This window comes from Heterodontus francisci, chromosome 20 (genome assembly GCF_036365525.1).
Source record: "Heterodontus francisci isolate sHetFra1 chromosome 20, sHetFra1.hap1, whole genome shotgun sequence".
Classification (NCBI taxonomy): Eukaryota; Metazoa; Chordata; class Chondrichthyes; order Heterodontiformes; family Heterodontidae; genus Heterodontus; species Heterodontus francisci.
In genome coordinates, this window is record NC_090390.1 from 50,909,364 (window position 1) to 50,922,009 (window position 12,646).

At 42.1% G+C, this 12,646-nt stretch overlaps 1 protein-coding gene across 2 annotated transcripts in view; it reads right to left on the reverse strand.

Moving 5' to 3' along the window:
* The window catches only part of dock1 (dedicator of cytokinesis 1), a 744,225-nt gene that overhangs the window by 24,385 nt on the left and 707,194 nt on the right, over positions 1 to 12,646 (reverse strand). For both annotated transcript variants that reach the window (XM_068052738.1, XM_068052739.1), the window contains exon 47: positions 5,425 to 5,562. In XM_068052738.1, coding sequence (XP_067908839.1) covers positions 5,425 to 5,562 — 138 coding nt within the window. The remainder of the gene's footprint in view (positions 1 to 5,424; positions 5,563 to 12,646) is intronic.

Below are 12,646 nucleotides of genomic sequence, written 5' to 3' on the forward strand. Positions count from 1 at the left end.
GATTCTCTCGACTTACGAATTCTCCGGCTTTTTCCCATAGCCCTGCAAGTTCTTCCTTCTGAAGTATATATCTAATTCCCTTTTGAAAATTACTATTGAATCTGCTTCCACCACCCTTTCAAGCAATGTATTCCAGATCATAACAATTCACTGAATAAAAAAAATTCTCCTCTCTCCTGTCTTTTTTGTTAATTATCTGAAATGTGTGTTCTCTGGTTTCCAATCCTCCTGCCAGTGGAAACAAGGAAACAACTATTTTCCAGAAACAAGGAAAAAGCACTAAACAGTAGCAACAGCTAGTACTATCACACAAAAAGTAGCAAATACCTTAACACAGACTAGTAGATCTCCCATTGTATTGCACATGGGCCATCTGGGACCTAGATGTAGTTTGTGATGTTTATACATTCTTGTTACATCTAAATATAACAGTGGCTTTTTAATACTGCAAATTTACTGAAGCAATATATCACATGATTGATACCAGATAAAAATGTTAAACATACATGGCATCACTACTATCTTAATCTACCTCTTCATGTAACTTTGTTATTCCTTTCCCAAAATCTCATGTGAAGCATGTGTTTATTTCTCCTCCTCCCAGTTTCGTCCCTTTTCACGATTCCATTAAAATACTTGGTCAGTTCTGAAGAAGATTTGGATCAATCCATTGACCTGTCTGTTCTCTCCCCATATGCTCTCTGACCTGTTGTGTCGATTTATAGGATTATCTGCTTTTGTTTCAGTTTTCCAGCTTATGGAAGTTTTTGGTTTTTACTTTTATTCTGTTATTTACATTAGTGACAATTTTTTTGCTCTTTCCCATTGTAGATTTGCTAAATTTTGCTTTAAGATGCAAGTATTTTATATATTTCTTATCCTTCACTCCTTGTCCTTCCATAAAAATTTGCTTCTCTTTAACAATTATTTATACGATTAGGAAAGATATATTTTCTCCCCCCGAATTCTCTCAGTGGATCTAGCTCTTGCTAAAGTTGCCATAGGCATAGATTTGCAGCACATTGGCTTTTTCACTGTTGCATCTCCAACAATTAGCACTTTGTAAACAATGTGCTTTTGTAGGCTTCCATTTTAGAACAAGGTTTTCGATATAAATGTTCCAGTCTAATCAGACAGGCAAAGATCAAAACCTTGTCGAGTTAAATATGTTTTTGGAGCATTTTGAGTAAGGAGGCACCCAGGAATTGTTATCCTATTTTTTATAGACTGCTTTTAGCAAGGTTATGTATGCTGCATGTTATCTCAGATGTGGTTAAAAAAATAAATGCCGACTGGGTGAGACACAAAGAATAATACTGATGGGAAGCCTTTAAAGTGTATGTTTTAATGAAATAAGCCTGGACTTGGATCATAGATGTTGGAATACTGTTATGAAAGTGCTTCCATTTTTTGTTAAATATTTTTGAGGACTCATTTAAATTGTGGAAATAAATTCATTTTCAAAGGCTGAAGATTTCATAGATGCTGGACTTTGTTTTTTGTTGAAAGTTCACTGAAAGGACACTGGTTTGAAAACAAATCTTTACTGGATATCACATGCCTTAAGTTCAATGAACAACATAAACCTTGGTGACTTAGGGAATTACAGAGAAGTGACATGTCAAGATTTATGAGTGTCAGGAGGTGGCTTCGCTTCGGAGATATTATTTTGGTTCAGTTAGGGTGTGGATAGTGTTGAAAAGCAGAGGATATTTTAGCCTGCTGAAAAAGAAACCCCCAGTTCATCTTCCTGTACCTCTCTAAGAGACTCTGAGAAATCCAGAGTGTCAGCTCCTCTTTTTCTACCTCTTTGGAAAAAAACATGCAAATCCAGAGTGTGAGAACTGAAACCCCGATGCCACATTTTTCCTGGAAAGCCTACCAGACTAACTGTCGACATCTCCAGAATGAACTGCTTCTGTAAAGATCCCAGTGACTAGTCTCCGTGTACCCAGACGCAAGAGCAAAAGGGACAATTGATATCCTTACAAATCTCTTTTTTCTTCAAGAATTAGCAAGTATTCTTTTATTGTCTTTTTTTTTGTAAAAGGCCTTTGCAGAGAGAATTTCTTTATTTTTTCTGTGTGTGTGTGTGTGAGGCATTTAAAAAGTGAACTTTCTTATTTCAATCAGCGTGTTAATGCTTTGCTTCGTAACTGGATAAGTCTTGTTTTTACAATAAACTGATAATTGCGTTGTTTATTAAATAAATCTGGTTGGTGTATTTTATTCTGGGATAAAGATCAGTACTGCTTTAAGAACCAGCAGGCCTATGGAGTTACCGAGAAGGTGCATTTTTGTTGCCTTGGATACAGCCATTCGGAGACTGCGATTCAAAGGGTGCATTCTCGTTACCATGGATACAGCCTCTGGGATTGAGTATCATGCAATACATTTGTTACAGTTCAATTTTGAAATGGCTTTTTAGTTGAAGACAGTCTGTTCTAACAGACAACACAGACAGCAAGCTGGTGTTAGCACCTGAAATAAGAGCTCTAAGCCATTTAAACTGAAGGACAGTGGCGCAGTGGTTAGCACCGCAGCCTCACAGCTCCAGCTACCGGGGTTCGATTCTGGGTTCTGCCTGTGCGGAGTTTGCAAGTTCTCCCTGTGACCGCGTGAGTTTCCGCCGGGTGCTCCGGTTTCCTCCCACAGCCAAAGACTTGCAGGTTGATAGGTAAATTAGCCATTGCAAATTGCCCCTAGTGTAGGTAGGTGGTAGGAGAATGGTGGGGATATGGTAGGGAATATGGGATTAATGTAGGATTAGTATGAATGGGTGCTTGTTGGTCGGCACAGACTCGGTGGGCCGAAGGGCCTGTTTCAGTGCTGTATCTCTCTATGACTCTATAAAGAGTAGTGCATATGATTGACTGTATTGGCAACTGGGTAAACATTTATAATATATGTTGTGACCTGTGGAGAAGTGGAACTAGAAAAGACAGTGCAGTCCTCCTGCCTCGGTCGTAACAATACTCTTGCAGTGAAACTGGGCACATGCAAGTAGTACAGGGCTATTCCCAATCTGATCACCTTGGAACCTTGTAGTTTTAGTCAGGTTGTATGACAATGGCCCAGTCACTGTATAACTCTTAATAAGTGCTACCTTTGACTATTTTAACTTCATGATGTGTTGTAGTTTCTTTAATAAGTACAATAAACCTATATACTTTGCAACGAGCTCCCTATAGTTTATGAGTATCACAGACTGAATCTAATATCAATAACTTAAATATCTCAAAGAGATGGTCATTTGTTATGATTGGTAGAGACTTCGGCTGCAGTATCTGAGTTCAATATCAAAGCATCTTAACATCTTTTCTGACCTCAATATAAATATCAGTAGCCTTCAATTGCACAAAAAATTCCTCATCCCAAATTGCCATTTTCTCAGAATGTTTAGGCAATGGCTTAAATTGTACAAAATGCTGTAACAAATTAAATCATTTTATTTTTGGCTTTTTTTCTCCAATGTGTGTGCCCAGTTACTTACTGGAGGGATGGGCAGGAACTGTTGTGTGGTCGGGAAACCCAGAAGAATAGGTTTCCCGAATGTCCTGCGGAATTTAACTGTGTGGCTCCTTTAAATATTTTTTTGCGGTGCTCCTGCTCATCAGCAGCCTGATTAACAAGCTGGAGGCTTTTCAGCTGGGAAACCTGCTTAAAGGGTTGAAGCCTATGATAGCAGGTAGGGTAGGTCTATTGGGAGAGGGAGATAGAGATTGTCGGGGGGGGGGGGGGGGGTAGGCGAGAGGATGGGTCCAATGGTGATCAACGCGGGTCCCAATTGGTGGGTGGGGGGAGTTTCAATGGTGCTCTTGGGGTTGGTGGGGGGGTGATCTCATTTTGTTGGAAGAAGCAGACAATTTGTAGTGGTGTGTTTATTGGGTAGCTTCTCAAGGGCAATTAGGGATGGGCAATAAATGCTGGCCTAGCCAGCGACACCCACATGCAACAAACTAATATAAAAAAGCTTCTTGGGCTTGCAGGAAACACTCCCTCTCCTTCTAGCAGACATGCAGTTCTGTAAATCACTAACCCCATAGATACAATCTTTCTCACCACCTTTCAGCTGCTGAGTCTCCTGAAACCTGGAAAAACTAGCCGACATGGGTTAAAATGACTGTTCAAATGAAGGCAGGCAGCCTCAATATAATATTTAAATGGCCAACCCGCTTCCCACGAGTGGATTGGTTGCCTATCCCTTTGTCCACGTTCACTAAAACTGGAAGTGGGTGGTTTCAAGGCCGGTTTGTTTCCTGTTCCACACTTTTTGCATTTTAACCTCTGACACGACCTCCACCCACTCATTTTTAGGAGTTAAGATCAGCCCATTGAGACTGCAGCACTGCATAAAAGGCAACCTATAAAGACATATTCTGTTGCGCCAAACGAGAGCTTGTTAAAAATCAAAGAAGTGGTATGCCTCTGTGTTGATGTAGTATCATGCTACATATATCAGTTTGTGCCTGTCAGCCCCCACACTGTGATTCTTCAGTTCCGATGGTCCATTACGAAGATGTAATGAGTAATGAGGTGTTTTCCCACAGGGAGTGAGTCATTAGGCAAATTATTACTCGACACTGTTCCTTGGAGCTGATTCAGGAGTATTTAGGAAAATATCACCAATCTGTGCTTTGAGGTGCATAAGGGTGCACAGCATGAGGGGGTGGGGCGTCATTCGGCAGATTATAAGGTAAAAGGAGGAATATAACAGATTACTAATTTCCAGGTTGTTTTATTCCCACTTTTTGGATTAAAAACATATCAATGGCTCAGTGACCTTACCAAGAAGAGTAACTGAACTAAATGAGCCAGTTTATTCACAGTCCACAGATGCTGCCAGACCTGCTGAGTGATTCCAGCATTTCTTGTTTTTATTTATTCATAGTCCATGATGAGTTAGTTAATCTTAGTTAGGGTATTACAACTGGAATCAGTGACCCTTGTTTAAGGAGCAGATAAGTGCACTGATGCAAAGGCAAAACGCTGTGAATGCTGGAACTCTGAAATAGAGACAGAAAAAGCTGGAAATACTCAGCAGCAACTGTGGAGAGAGAAATTGAGTTAACATTTCAGGTTGATGACCTTTCGTCGATGCACTGATGTTTCTGCCTCAGATTGTTATTTAGCAACCCATGCTGAAAATCTGAGTAGACCTTGACAGTGGACAGGAGGACTTGGCTATGATTTTACCCCTGACCAATTGCGACGGATTAGTCTCTACCTCCAATAATGGGTATTTGGCCAATATCATGGTGGGCATAGAAGGTCTGTGGAGCAGTACTCAGCAAAGAACAAATGTTTTCGTAAGATGATAAAAGTGACAAGGAAAAAAAGCATCAGTGAAGCAGCTTAACTATGGTATGTAGGCTATAACAAATATAGAGGTAGCAAAACAAAGGGTTTGAAAAAAACACTTACAAAGGTTTTGGTCCCATATTGCTTCTCGACTTTTTCTTTCAATTGCTTGAAACAGGTTTCCAACCTCTCATGGAAAGGCCTCAATGCTTCAGTTACTTTCTCACCATGAATTCGGACTCCCTCGTTCAAGAATGGGATCTAGATGATTTTTTAAAAATGCACAATGAGGGCAATGTTTCCACAGCAACAATTTACACTTGTCCATCTCCGTTCACGTAACAAACATCTAAAAACACTTACAGAAGATGGAGGAATTTTGAGGGATAATAGAGGTGCTAAAAGACACTAGCAAAGGAGCAAGCTTTGTGCAGGCTTTTGAAAGTGGGAGGACAGGTGACAAGATAGCGTGGTCTAGTGAGAGAATCTTAAGAGTGCTATGATGTGGTAGCTAACGTCTCCGAGATTCATTGTTGATGACTCTGTTTCCTACACTCAGCATTTTAAGAGTATAAGGTGTGAGCTGGGAAATAGGGCGGAAAGAGATTTCAAACACAGGTAAAGAAGCAAGACTGTGGAGGCATCTGAAAATGAGAGCAAGGACTGTGAAGTTAATGCGCTAATGAAAGTCAGCAATGACTAGGGTGTTAGGAGTGTGTGACTAGAATATAATACCAGATTTAGTGGTTTGAGCCATTTTTTTCCAGTTCAATTTGCCTGAAATCAGCCAAATCAGAACAAAAGATTGCAGAATTTCAAACGCAAGTTAGATCCAGTGCAAATTGACTTACTGTGATCTTTTTCACTGGTTTTAAAAAAAAAACTTTGCACTGGAAGCCAGCCCACAAAGCTGGCCATGTCCCCAGATCGAGTTATTCACCATGGCGAATCTCTGCTAACTGCGCCTGTTTGTGACCCTTCAAGGAGGCTCTTAAAATTAAGCTATTTTGTTTTAGGCACAAGGGCACTAATAGGCACAGTTTAAATGTTTTTAAATATTTAAAAAAATTTACTAAGAAACTAAGCAGTGTACACCAATGAATCTAGTATATGGTTCTGTATAGTTTTCCTTTAAGGTCATCTTCAGTTATTTAAAATCAGGTTACTCACAGACTTATTCAAAGTGCGTTCTGTGATAAACGCATTTTCAGTTTTATTATTAAAACTTCCCCAGGTTACCACTCATAAATATATCAAGGAATATTATTTAATGCAAGGAAATTCGCAAAAGGTTAGTATACAGGTACAGCACGTAATTAGGAAAGCCAATAGAATGTTATCATTTATCGCGAGGGGAATTGAATACAAAAGTAAGGAGATTATGCTTCAGCTATACAGGGCATTGGTGAGACCACATCTGGAGCACTGTGTACAGTACCAGTCTTCTTTTTTAAGGAAGGATGTGAATGCGTTGGAGACAGTGCAGAGAAGGTTAACTAGACTAATACCTGGAATGGGCAGGCTGTCTTACAAGGGATGATTGGACAGGCTAGGCTTGTATCCGCTGGAATTTAGAAGAGTAAGAGGTGACTTGATTGAAACATAAGATCCTGAGGGGTCTTGACAGAGTGGATGTGGAAAGGATGTTTCCCCTTGAGTGAGAATCTAGAACTAGGGGTCACTGTTTAAAAATAAGGGTTGCCCATTTAAGACAGAGATGAGGAGAAATTTTTTCTCTGAGGGTCGTGAGTCTTTCGAATTCTCTTCCTCAAAAGACGGTGGAAGCAGAGTCTTTGAACATTTTTAAGGCAGAGGTAGATAGATTCTTGATAAGCAAGGGGGTGGAAGGTTATGGGGGGTAGGTGGAAAGGTGGAGTAATCAGTTTAGCCATGAATTTATTGAATGGCAGAGCAGGCTCGAAGAGCCGCGAGGCCTACTCCTAATTGGTATGTTCGTAAAAAATTAACAATTATGTTGTAAAACACTGCCCTCATGCGCTGGCTCACAGAAAATTTTATATTTGTGATTATGCAAATAAGTTTGAGCGGAAACTTGAACCTTAACTTCACTTCAGAAAACTAGCGCAATTTTGAGTGCAATTCGTACCCGGATTGCCAATTGCACCCAAAGAGGAAACTCTATCCCAATGTCTTTTGGATGAACTATTATTAGGGTAGATTATGTAGGGTCGAACTCCAGGGGCCAGCAAGGAGAACACTGAGAGAAATAAAGCTTTGACATGAAAAAGATGTGGATGAAGTTTTCAATAATGATGGGGCTGAGGTATCGATGTAGGCATACAATGCCGTGGAGTTGGAAGCAGGTGGTTTTGAAGGATTTGAAGCTCAGTTCAGGGTCAAACAGGACACCTGTTCTCAGAGAACACGGGTTCAGCCTGAAAACAGAATAGATTATAAACTTAATAGTATTGGCAGGTAGAGTTAACTGATATTATCAGTCTTAAATTGACATCGGCAGGAATAAACTTCTATTGAGATTCATAGAATCATAGAAGGCTTATGGCACAGAAAGAGGCCACTTGGCCCATCGTTCTTGTGCCCACTGAAAAAAAAGAGCCATCCAGCCTAATCCCACTTTCCAGCATCTGGTCTGTAGCCCTGCAGATTACAGCATTTCAGATGCACATCCAAGCATTTTTTAAATGGGATGACGTTTTCTGCCTCTATCATCCTTTCACGCAGTGAGTTCCAGACCCCCACCACCCTCTGGGTGAATTTTTTTTTCCTCATCTCCCCTCTAATCCTTCTACCAATCACTTTAAATCAATGCCCCCTAGTCACTGACCCCTCTGCTAAGGTAAATAGGCCCTTCCCATCCACTCTATCCAGGCCCCTCACAATTTTGTACATCTCAATCAAATCTCCCCTCAGCCTCCTCTGTTCCAAGGAGAACAACCTCAGCCTATCCAATCTTTCCTCATAGCTGCAATTTTCCAATCCTGGCAACGTCCTCATAAATCTCTTCTGTACCCTCTCTAGTGTAATTACATCCTTTCTGTAATGAGGTGACCAGAACTGCGCACAGTATTCAAGTTGTGGCCTAACTAATGTTTTATATTGTTCCAGCATAACCTCCCTATTCTTATACTTTATTCCTCAGCTAATAAAGGAAAGGATTCCATATGCCTTCTTAACTACCTGCTACCTTCAGGGATCTGTGGACATACACTCCAAGGTCCCTCACTTCCTCTACACCTCTCAGTATCCTCCCATTTATTTTGTATTCTTTTGCCTTGTTTGACCTCCCCAAATGCATCACCTCACACTACACTGGGTTAAATTCCATTTGCCACCTTTCTGCCCACCTGACCAGTGCATTGATATCTTCCTGCAGCCTACAGCTATCCTCCTCACTATCAACCACGCGGCCGATTGTTTGTATCATCTGCAAACTTCTTGATCATTCCCCCTACATTTACGTCCAAATTGTTAACATATGTCACAAAAACAGGGGAGCCAGTACTGAGCCCTGCAGAACCCCAATGGAAACAGCCTTCCAGTCGTAAAAACACCCATCGACAATTAACCTTTGCTTCCTGCCACTGAGCCAATTTTGTATCCAGCTTGCTACATTTCCCTGGATCTTATAGGCTTTTATTTTTTTAACCAGTCTGTCATGTGGGACCTTGTCAAAAGCCTTGCTAAAATCCATGTAGACCACATCAACTGCATTACCCACATCAATCCTCCTTGTTACTTCCTCAAAAAAATTCAATCAAGTTAGTCAGACACAACCTTCCCTTAACAAATCTATGCTGACTATCCTTGATTAATCTGTAATAAAAACAATAAATGCTGGAAATACTCAGCAGGTCTGGCAGCACCTGTGGAGGCAGAAGCAGACTTAACTTTTCAACTCTGTGACCCTTCATCAGAACAGATTAATCTGTGCCTTTCTAAGTGACAGTTTATCCTGTCTCAGAAATTATTCCAATAATTTGCCCACTAGTGAGGTTAGACTAATTGGTCTGTAATTATTCAGTCTCTCCCATGCTCCCTTTTTAAACAAAGGTACAACGTTAGCAGACCTCTAATCCTCCAGCACCACACCTGTATCCAATGAGGATTGGAAAATGACTGTCAGACCTTCCGCTATGTCCTCCCTGGCTTCTTTTAACAGCCTGGGGTACACTCTATCTGACCCTGGTGATTTTTCCACTTTCACGGATGTTAATCCCCTTAATACTTCCTCTCTTCCTACATTTATCACATCCAATACTTCACACTCCTCCTCCTTAACTACAAGGTCAGCATATTCCTCCTCTCTTGTGAAGACAAACGCAAAACATTCATCAAGAACCATACGCACATCCTTTGCCTCTACACATAGATTACCTATTCCACGTTAACACATCCGTTTTCCAAGGCATATTTATTCCAAGCCTTTTCTGTTAATTTTTCGAGAATGTGGCAGTTTCTTAATATCATCCAAACACTTACAGGCACCCATTTTCAGCATCTTAATTACCTGACCATATCTTTATCCAACATCTTTAAATACCAATTCACTCAGACTCATTTTTATTCTTACCAAATCACTTGTTCTTATCTCTCTAACATTCAGTCTTAAGTAAGCCAACCTGCTTAATAATCGATCTCTGTTCATATAGACTGTTCTGGAAACTAAAATGTTTAGTTTTTATTAATTAAACATGAATGATCATCTTTTCTCACTCATTCTTGGCTAAGGGACATGTACTCCAAGATACATTTATTGGATTTTCCACAGTTAATTTGAGCCTATTGTTCTGAATTCATGCCATGACAGTATTCCTTTCATTCTTGAAAACACATTTTATTGTATTACATTGCATTTTAACTACATTGCTGAGTGTAATGAAATGAATTTTGCTGAATATATTCAATTGCATTGTGTGTTTTCTTTTATCTTTACCTTTTTTGGGTTGAGTGGTAAGTGAGGAAATGAATTGTGTCCTCAAAGTAAGTGATTATAGCGCTGGCAAATTACATACATTTTTCATTTCTTGTATCCAGTGTTGGCACCGAGTACTCCCTGCTGCATAATTTGACAATAAAATGCATGAACACTAAAGTACTATAACTTCAACTTCAGCAAAGCATCTTTGCAACACCAATGCAATATTTCTATTTCCCAAACCAGCTATTATGTCTTCTGTGACAAAGAATACTCACTTACTGCTGAATTATACATCAATTTATGTACAGTGAGATCCACTCTTGCACCTGCTTATCTTCTTGGTGTCATTGAAAGAGGGGGGACTAGTGGGAAGAGGTATCCTACCAGAAATTCCACTGGTCCCCCTTAATGGAACAAACTTCTAGTACATCTGCATGAACGAGGCATGTTTACTGCATCAATGTGGCAATAGGAGCCTAATGCAGAACAATTATGTCATTAGGAAGGTGGCTACAGCGAGATACAGTTTAAAAAAATCTTCAGCCTGATCATCTCATCCCCAACAATGTAGAAGTGACAGCACAGTTATGGGTCAGAGAGCTTGTATGGAGGGAATGAGGGCAGTGAACTCAGAGCAGAGAGGACAAGTGGAGCTGACATGGAGATTGAAATCATTGGGGACCAGGAGTTGCTTAGTGTAGAAAAAGGAGGAAGAATGTGTGGAGGATATCTCCATCCTCCTCTAAATTACCTCTCCTCCATTGTCTAGCTCAGTGTGACTCCCTTTGCTTGCTTACAATTTTACCAATCAGATTGCACCCAGAGCATCTTCAACAATGGCTTCTCTTCCTATCCAAACACCATTAGTTCTGAGGAAACTCAAGAAAATATCTAAGATACCCTTTTCCACATTTACATGCTGCCATTTAACATTATCATTCAAAAACAGCTTCCACATGTATGATGATAACACCTCCACCTGTCTCAATCCTCCACTGTCTTTGGGTTGTCAAACTGCTTGTCCAACATCCATTCATTGCGGATGAGATGCAATTTCCTCCAGTTAAACATTGGAAAGACCAATGTCATCGCCTTCAGGCCTCACTACAAACTCTGTATCCTTTCCACTGATTCGACCTATCCACTGCCCACCACTGTCAAAACTGTCTGTAACACTGGCTGCCTATTCTTCCCTAAGCTGACGTTCTGACACAATGACCCTGATATGAGCATGGAGGTGAGGAGGTAGCAGAGGTGCTGTTTCGAGGTCAGGAAGCCTGGAAGTATGGGTTCCCCTCAGATTCTGCTGATTTTACAGGCAGAATGGAGATTGGAAGGATCAGGAGGATATCAGAGGCCTTGGGGGCAGGGGATGGATCGGAAGAGTTGGTGGTTGTGATCAGAGGCTTTGGTCAGGGTGAGCAGTACCAGAAGGCTTGGTGGTGCAGGGGATTGGAACCTTGGAGGGGAGATTATGGCTGGAATTTAATGCCCCCCCCCCCACACCACCGCTGCAGGAGCGGGCTGGTGGCAGGGGGCGGTAAAATTGAGTGGGAGGTGGGGGGCGTCCCCGATGCCTTCTCGCCCCCGCAGCAATTTTACAGGGGGGCAGCGGCAGCAAGAAACAGCCTGCCCACGCCAAACCAATCAAGGTGCTTAAGTGGCCAATTAACTGCCGCTCGGGTGGGTGGCTCAGACCCTCAGGAGGTCACCAAGTAAAACCTAGCAGGTTCTTTGCAGGTTGGGGGAGGCCCTCCTGATTGGGAATCCTGTGCCCCAAGGAGGGCCTCTTCCCACAGCCCATCTGCCCCCACTACAAAACACCACCCCTCCCACCCCCAACCGATCCCCCTTGCCTCAGCCTATTGTCCCTGGCGAGGCCCCAGAGTTTTAACTTTCTCTGGGGGCGGCATCCCTCTTGCTCCTTCCCCTGGGCGCAGTCCCAGGAGTGGCCACCCCTCCCGGTGGTGCTGCTGGGACTGAGAGCTACCAGCCCACTGACTGACCAGCAGTTCTTGGAGGTGGGACCTCCTGCCTCAGAGGGGCAGAAGTCCCGCCCAAAGCCAATTAAGGGCCTGGGGAGCATAAAATCCTGGCATTGCTCCCCAAGCCCAGCAGAGGTGGGCTCGCCCCTGACCTTTTGGCCGGTGGGTAGGGCCCCCTCCCAATGTAAAATTCCGGCCTATGAGTCGGGTATAGATTGGAAGAGTGGGTGGTGGAGGAGATTGAAGGCTTCGGGGAGAGATTGGAAAGTTCAGGTGGGATAAGTCAGTGGTGAGGGAGAAAGAAAGGGCGTAATGGGGGGAGATCGGAAGGGCTGGTGATGATGGACATCCGAAGCCTCAGGAGAATTTGGATGGGCCAGTGGTGGAGGAGACTGGAGGCCTCAGGGGGAGGGTAGAAGATTGGAAGACTCGGTGGTGTAGGAGTTTGGAGGCCTTGGGG